Below are 8,638 nucleotides of genomic sequence, written 5' to 3'. Positions count from 1 at the left end.
TAATTTTGCTACATCATACGTGTGTGTATGTATACACACACACACACAACTTTACAAGCTCATGTTTAGATGATATCGATTTTCTTCTTCAACATTATGTGTGACTTAGTTTAGTTTGCTATCATATATTAATGTTTGGGAAGCACTAATATTTTTTTTCAGTCCTTTAAAATTAGATAATATGGACTGTTTATTTTGTTATCTCAGGTTTAGTAATGTGGCTTGTATATTCTTGATATAGTGAATTCACCAGCATATATATCATCAAGGGAAAAAAAAATTGCGTGAACAAAATTTTGAGGGTTCTATATGACTATTGCAAGATCTTAAACCTTATGATGATTAAAATTACTTCTTTAAGTTTTTCTCTTACAAAATCAAATCTCTCCTTTGTTTACTGAGCTTCTAGGCGAACCTGTAAAAGACACTTCAACACTTAAGTTGGTGTTTAATCTGAGAGAATTTATGAGAAGATGATGAGTAAAGCATCTCATGTAACTTGGACTATATATGCGTGTGTGTGTGTAAAGTGAATAGATCATCAATAACTGAATTATTCACGACGATTATAAAATAAGACATATTAACAGTAAATGATCACTTAGGCGGAAAATAATTAACTTTCATTTTAAAATAATGTTGCTGATAGATCATTTTTAAGTGAATCGCATACTTGGTGTGTTAACATATTCATCCACAGTCTTATTATCCTCCAAATTTCTCAAAAGAGTATATAGAGCTTGTGGACAAAAGGTAAACTGGCTTATGCACAACTAGCTCCTCCTAAAGTTGCAAAGAATGCAAAACTTTACTTCTTAATAAACATGAATTTGTATACATTTGCCAAGAATTCTTTGATTAATTTTCTTTCGGTTGTCTTAATTATTCAAAATTAATCATAAAAGGTCTAGCTCTTCATCAAATTTCCTTATTTGTCTTTAATATTTTGTCCCATCGTAGTAGGGTTTGAATTTTGTATCTGATCTTGGACTTTTAAATGAAGTTGCTATATGTAACTAGCTTACAAATGTTTTTGTGTAAATAAACTTTGAACAAAGCACTCGTAAATACCGTTTTAGAAACTAAAAAGGTATAATTCAAGTGTTTACTTTTTTTAATTAAAAAACTAAAAGTTATTGTCCTTTTCAATTAAATTCTAAATTTTAATATACATAATCTAAAAATTTAATTAAATAAAATTTAAAGCTTTTAGAATTCTCATGTGTCAGAACACCATAAACCTGTGATAATTCATGGGTTGTTTTGGTGGACGGAAAACTTTGGTTCGATGGAGGTTATAATGTAAAACTATAGGTTTAATAGGGTCATAATAGAAATTTTATAAATTTAAGGGGGCGACAGCAAATTTATATTTACAGTGTTTATCTTTTGGGCCTACGGCCGCTTAGTCCCAAGACCTCAACATAGTTTAACCTAAAGTTGAGTTTCTCCACACCCCTCCCAAGTTCATTTGACACCCCTCTAATAAGTTTATAATTATAATCTTAATGAAAATTACAATAAAAGACAAAAACTTATACAAGTCCTCTTTCGAATTGAAGTTGAAACTTTATAAACTATTTATTTCATAATTTTTAACACAAATAGCTTTTGGTAAATTTTTTTAAAGCTTCTTATTTCATGATTTTCTCCATTTTAATAATAACTTTTAAAAATGGGATTTTGTTTACTTTTTATTAAGAATTTATTAAATAAGCCACCACACTTTTTTAAAGTTCTTGTTATAACTTTATTATTTTAACAAAACAAAATTTATGTCTTATTTTTTATAAACCCTAATATATAAATCATTATATAACATGTTACCGCCACAATTAATATACATTTTCTTCAGTGTCAAAATTTTGATCCAATAAATTAATATCATTTATGGAAACACGTGGGTTATGGCCTCTTTTTTAAAGCGCAAAACTATAGCGAACATTCAAAATTATACCAATGCTATGTTTTTGTGTATTTTGAAAGTTGTTTTTCAACTTTTGTTGCGTTGTTGATTTAATGTGTCTTCATGGGAAGACAAACTAATACAATGATATTGGAAAAGAATCATGAAGTTGTGTTATTGATTTGGTAGGCGTTCATGAGAAAATAATAATAATAATAATAATAATAATAACAACAATAATAATAATAATATAATGATGATATTGGAGAAGACTTATAACTCCAACAATTCCAACCAACAACAGCTACACACTTGGAAACTGATTAGTTTTGTATATAATGAATAGTGTTTTTGTACATAATGAATAGTCTTTATCAGAGAACAGCCTTTATTGCATCAAATTTATTTTAAATTTTGATTTACAACCATTGACAACATATGATCACAATGGCCCAATCAGTACAACATTACAAAAAGGAAAAGATAAAAATCAGAACTTGAGCACAAGAAATCTATCCTTTTATTGGGAAACAAAGAAAGTATGACACGTCAAAAAGTATGCTACATATTTTCAATACAACTAATTGGTATACTATTTATTTTCAATACAACAAATTGGAAACAACCAATCCCAAGGCTGTCAGGTACAAAAATGGAAATTAATTTCCAAAAACTATTTCCACATATTTCAGTATGATGACTACTCTATCTAGCTCTGAATTCAAGGTATTCTAATAACTGTATAAGCTACTTCTCCCCACAAGTATAGTCAAACACGCGTGCCTTATTCATCTCCCCAGGTAAAAATGCCTTGAGCTGCTTGAATGCAATATCTTTGATCCTTCAAAAGTTCTCGAACGAAATTACAATCGAACGAGCAGCTTTTGACCAGGATTACGTGATGTTTCCGAAACACTGCGAAAAGTAGTAGATGTACTGTCAGCTTTCTATAATTCTCTCGTAGAAGAGTAGGCTAGCCTCTGCAGCTAGGACGTCGTTTACTGACACACTATACACTTGAGAATCTGAAATACAAAACCAATGTGTAAGAGGTGTCTCAAAATGCTCATTAGGATTTTCTTCATGCGACTCTACTCTCACACTCCTGTAAACAGTATAATGCCCACTTCCAACTCTTCCAAAGTGCTCCACAACCGAAGCAAGACGATACAGATAAGTATTTGGTTGGCATAACTGAGAAGATCCAATCACCTGCACCCGAGAAATTACAAACCATGAATAAGACAAACTCAGAGGATGAGATCATGAGAATAGTCCACATGCCATCACCACAGAATCCAATTACAAATTCAGGATGGCAATATTTCTTCTGATATTGCGGTTAAATATATGCAGCATTTGCATTCAAATATGTTAATTAGACCGAGTCATGAAAATTGGAACTGAAAGTTCAGTTATAACAGAAAAATCATTAACCAATGGTCAACAGAAGAGGCTACTAGGTCAGCCTACTTCACACTTGTAAATGAAAATCCCTCAATCATCCATAAACAAAGGAAACATGAGGCAGTAAGTAGTAAATTTTTTTAGATGTTTTAATAAATGACATACGTAAGCCTCTACAGCTGCTCAAACATTTTTCATCAAATCTTTGCTTCTGCAGCATTCTCAAAACATGCATGTTGATTATGTTCGACATGAAGCTCTAACTTACTAGGTAGATGCATATCTCAAATGCATGATAACTGTAATTTCTAATAAATATGATGTTACAAATTCCATATCCTATCCAACAAAGACACATTTATATCATAAAATATTCAACAAACCTCATCATCTGGTTGCATCTGGATATCTCTGCCTCTAACATTGGAACCGCTTTGAGTCGGGGGCAATATGGATTCTCCCCGAAATTCTTTCTCATGTGCAGTGCAACCAAGTTCATCTACACCTAACGCTTTTGTGTGATTATTTTTTCCCGTAAGTCCATAAATAGAATTTAGCACTTTTGCATCATATTTCCTGTTAACATGGTTGAGAGAAGAGCTTGGTCTCTCATTTAGTACTTTTGCTTGCCCTCTTTGCCAACTTTCATCCAAGTCATTTATTCCTACTCCACTTTTAACGAATGGAAACAGGTCCAAAATCAATGGAAAAGCAATATGGCCCTGTATTATCAATACAGCAGTTCACCAATATGGAAAGATCATCATCCAAAAATTTAAGATGAAAATGTATGAAATACAGAAGTTCTTTATTAAAATGCAATGTTAAGAATGAAACTCACATACCCAGATTTTGACTAGTTCTCCCATCTCATTTATAGAAACACGTTGTAGATGAATGCATAAAATCTGTGAGCATGAAATCAGACTAATTAGTACATTTTGGAGACCCAACTATGCAAGTATTTACAAGCTAGTGACACAGAAAAATTTGATGAGACTTGCACCCAACACAAAAATCATTAACTTGTTAGTTCAGAAATTAATAAGAATTGATAATTTAGAATCTTCACTACAAAGATAGAGATTGGATTTAGTTTTGGCCTGTTTATGCACCAAGTAGCAATTTCTGTTTTCAGGATTATGCCTAATACTAAACTCTTCCCTCTCTGCCTCAGCCACTGCACAAATGGTAGATAAACATTGGAATATGAACCTACCAGAATCTTCTCTTATGAAATTAAGTAAGTGATACAAAAAAACTGACAACTCAGAAAAAGGAAAAGCTTGGCTTAGTCCAATAGCCTTTGTGAAAAGGCAAGGGCTTAAAAAAAAATAAGGCTAGGGTGCAATCCACAGTAAGCATCCAAATACAGCCTTCGGATGGATCATTTCGAATCAATAGAATCCTGATAGACTTTAGCAAGTACATAGAGTTAAAACTATATCAAGAAGGTTTTCGAGTATATATTTCAAATGAAGACAAAGATGTTGGTAGTTAATGAAGTTTCCTAGCTGTCAAAGAGATCCTATAGATGTTAAATCACAATCTCATAAAAGGTACCTCACTCTCTTTTCCGTCCAAGTGTAAATGACTTCTCAGTGTCCCTTTTGCCACTTGACAAGTACATTAGCTCTCACAGAAAAGGGCGAAAAGGGTTAATTAGAAAAAAAAAAAAAAAGAGGTTTTCATACCTGTGGACAATGAGAGATGCTTAGTTTCTTAAGAGTGTGGGAGAATTTATTGGACCATGGCAGTGTTTCAAGATGAAGACGACTACGACAGTTGCAGGAATCTTGTGCACTACATCTCCTGAGTTCTTCAATCTCCATCTAAGAAAAGAAATCAAAATTACAACATAGGAAATGTACATAAAGCAGTATTGCCCTATGGAACTCGAGAGTCAGGTTCAGAACTGACAAAAGTACAAGAGTCGAAAGAAGTAAACATGAAGAGTTAAGAGAATGGCAAAATAGGAAAAACAGCTAGAAGATCTGGTTGGACATGCTCCAAGACCAAAAAGTTAGCGCTGACAGGTATAAGACCAGCATCTATCTATTCAATAAGCAAGGATTAGAATAAAGTATTTAACAAGGGCACTACCTCATTTGCTTCTGTTATAGATAAATACTTTATTGCAGCAATGTGCCAGCAGTGGCTGCAGTGGTAATTCTCAAGTTGTTCGGCAGTGAGAAACTGCTTTAGGCAATCCTCCAGTGTGCATCCAAATGGCTAGTATAAGATGGAAATAAAATTACAATTGAAAGAGCTATTATATAAGAAAATTATGAAGATAAAAATCAAGCCATTGGCTCAAACATAAGGAATACTGAATGGTTAAACCTTTGGTCACATACAATAGTGGAACCACTATCCAGCACGGGTGAAAGAGGTAAGCTGTGAAAAAATTGATAGTCCAGTGAAATCTGCAATAGAAGATGATATTAGATCTAAAGATATTGGAGAGTGAAAAATAATTTAATTACTAGGCAGTAAAAAGTTTATGCATAGAAATGTACTAGTTTTCAAACTTGGCCAAAGATTCCCTCCAACCAAACAACAATCCAATAGGATTATTGGAAACCATTATAGAACTAATACCATATCTTCAAGGAAAGACTGATTGAATTCTAGAAGTTCAAACTCGAATTTGCATCCAGGTACTCACAAGTCACAACTTAGATACTCCAGGCGCATGCAAATTCTTTCTAATGGGTATCCATCCTAAATATAACAGAATTAACTTATGTATAGAAAGTGAGAGGAGAACAAAACTCTTTATAAACATTTCACTATCACAAAGTGTTCTAGGAGGGCCACATGAACCTGAGATAAACAACTCTGACAAGTTAAAATGCTACCAAGAATCCCATCAAATGGCCCAAAGAAGTGTTTCCTCCATCTTTTCTGCTCACTCTGGACCTCCCTCCTTTTTAGAGAAAGAATTCGACAACTTGCAGCTTCAAAAGCATCCACCAGAGAACTTTCATTTGGACTATAAGACTCCAAAAATTCTTCCCTTAAAGAGGACATAAGATGAAGAAATGCTTCTTCTGCATCCTATAAGCAACAAACAATTTCACAAATGATGAACTATATTAAAATAAGATAAAGTTGTTGAAACTTGGAAAAAAACATGGCTGTACCTGCTGGCTTGTTAGATTGAAGTTTTGAATATAAAGTTCCATAGCAAGCATCACTTTTTGCGGACTTAATACAAGCCTTGTTTCACCAACTAAACATAACTCTGTAGGAATGAATTTTTCATCGAATACTCAGAGTTAAGCAATAATTATTTTGTTAAATAGTGTCAACAAGCTGATTCACAAAAATACAAATAGTCCCAAAACTTAACATGAGACTGCAAAAGGAAAGTAATTAATTGTCACTCATAATTGAAAATAATTAATTTAGTAACACCAAAGATACACTTAGAAATATTTAACAACTAGAGTAAGCTGAACGAATGCAGATCATTAAGTTTTAGAAGATACAGAAATAACAATCTGCCAGTAAGTCACACGTCACCATGATTCTTGAACTAGACTAGGACACAACAGACAGTAACATAATCACTAGCATGGTTGTGAAATAAAGCGATATTAAAGTCTATAGCAATGCAATTGTCACATGATTTAACAATTACCTTCTAACAAGGAAGCCAAAGCTACTGTAAGCGGCAAGTCTTCATCTGGTTCCTCACACTCCCCCATAACCTTTTGAAGGAAAGGTAGAAAGCATGTGCAACTAGCTAGAGCCTGTGAAATTTCAATGACACCAATCTTAGGCTCCATTTGTTAAGTAAAAAGTTACAATTTCCTATTTTCCATAACGCTATCACCTTCCAACATCAATGAATTAATAAAGCATACAACTCAGTTTCTAATTTTTTTTGGTACTATTTCCCTCTATTTTTTCACAGACAAAACACAAAATAAGCAAAAACAAAAATAACCAATTGAAGAATTCGATCATACCTGCAATATAACATTCAAAAAACAATTATTTCCAAGATTCTGCAATCCAGGTACTAAGCACAACTTCTCCAAACGATTCTCTTTCTCAGATAGCCATGAAAAGCCACTCAAGTTTCCAATTTTGGCATCTTTTTTCAAAGCCAAGACAAAACCAGCGACACCCAAAATACCAAGCAAACCAGAAGCTGAAACCCACTTCATATGAGGCAAAAATCCATTTTTGAGACTCTGTAATACAAGTGCTCTTACGCTTGTGGCTCCTTCACATTTCATTGTAATATAAAACCAATTTATGGGATATTTTGAATTGTAAGAGAATCAAGATTTAGAGGAGAAGGGAAAAGGAATCAGGGAGCTTGTAATTTTAATGAAGGATTGAAATATAATAATAGTGAAGAAATTTTGCAGTACCTTGAAGAAGGGCTCAAAGCGAAAAAGCTTTGGTGTTGTTTTAAACTCTAAAACCCTTTAAAATCTAAATTATAATATTAACTTGCAAAAGATTAAAAATGATTTTTTTTTAAAAACTTAAGAAATATGTAATTTATATTTCAAAATTTTCTTTTAAAAGGAGGCTTTTTATCCAAAAATAATGTATAATGAGAATGATATTTATAATTTTATTAGTTTATTGCCTTTTTATCTAAATTTCTTAGAAGTTTAGGCTTCGCGTACCCTCCTTTTGGATGGAAGCAGCTTCCGTGGCGCCCCCGACTAATTTGGTGCTGGTATGGACCATCAAAAAGATTTGAAAATGAAATTGGGTCCATTTTAAAGGTGAGTTCCATAGCTTAAAAATTTTTGAGGTTCAAGCAGGCCTGAAATAAATTTTAAAAATTAAAATTTTTTATTAATTTAAGATTTTTTATTATTTCAAATATAAAGATTTAATCATATACTTAAATTAATTTAATTTTATAAAATTACCAAATCTAAAACGTAAATCCTTAATTTTGTTGGTTTTACTACATTTTGATTTATGGAACATCGGAATATAATTTAAATGGCATGCATGCATACGAATATTTGTTAACATTTTCCCATCATTTTTAATTAATTTCTTTTGGTCATAATTTTCAAACTAAGATTCCAATTATACTTGTTAATCTAAATTCGGGCTTTTTAAAAATCTGACTTCCTCGCTAAATTAATCTTAAAAGATTCCAATTATGTTTTTATATTGCATGACAATTTATTAATATAACGATAAGAAATACAAAGTGAATAGTTTAGAAATTCTTCTTAAAAAAAGAGAATAATTTAGAAATTATTAATTTCTTCATACCAATAGGGGGATTTTGGTCATTACCCCCTCACGACAACTTGAAGTTTTTTGTTGCAGTATTTA

At 32.2% G+C, this 8,638-nt stretch overlaps 1 protein-coding gene across 1 annotated transcript; it reads right to left on the bottom strand.

Annotated features, from left to right (window-relative positions):
* Positions 1 to 2,403: 2,403 nt before the first annotated feature.
* Positions 2,404 to 7,801, bottom strand: LOC102608942 (ubiquitin carboxyl-terminal hydrolase 27). The gene is made up of 10 exons (XM_006464467.4): positions 7,291 to 7,801; positions 6,960 to 7,071; positions 6,460 to 6,560; positions 6,140 to 6,373; positions 5,671 to 5,739; positions 5,417 to 5,545; positions 5,008 to 5,145; positions 4,159 to 4,221; positions 3,697 to 4,035; positions 2,404 to 3,118 (listed from the first exon to the last, which is right to left on the bottom strand). Exons 1-10 carry the CDS (start codon positions 7,561 to 7,563, stop codon positions 2,846 to 2,848), a joined length of 1,731 nt encoding a protein of 576 aa, XP_006464530.1. The 5' UTR covers positions 7,564 to 7,801; the 3' UTR covers positions 2,404 to 2,845.
* Between the last annotated feature and the right edge of the window lie 837 nt (positions 7,802 to 8,638).

This window comes from Citrus sinensis, chromosome 7 (assembly GCF_022201045.2).
Source record: "Citrus sinensis cultivar Valencia sweet orange chromosome 7, DVS_A1.0, whole genome shotgun sequence".
In the NCBI taxonomy this organism is placed as follows: Eukaryota; Viridiplantae; Streptophyta; class Magnoliopsida; order Sapindales; family Rutaceae; genus Citrus; species Citrus sinensis.
Note: the sequence above shows the minus strand (reverse complement) of the source record. Positions and strands in the feature narration are given on the sequence as shown.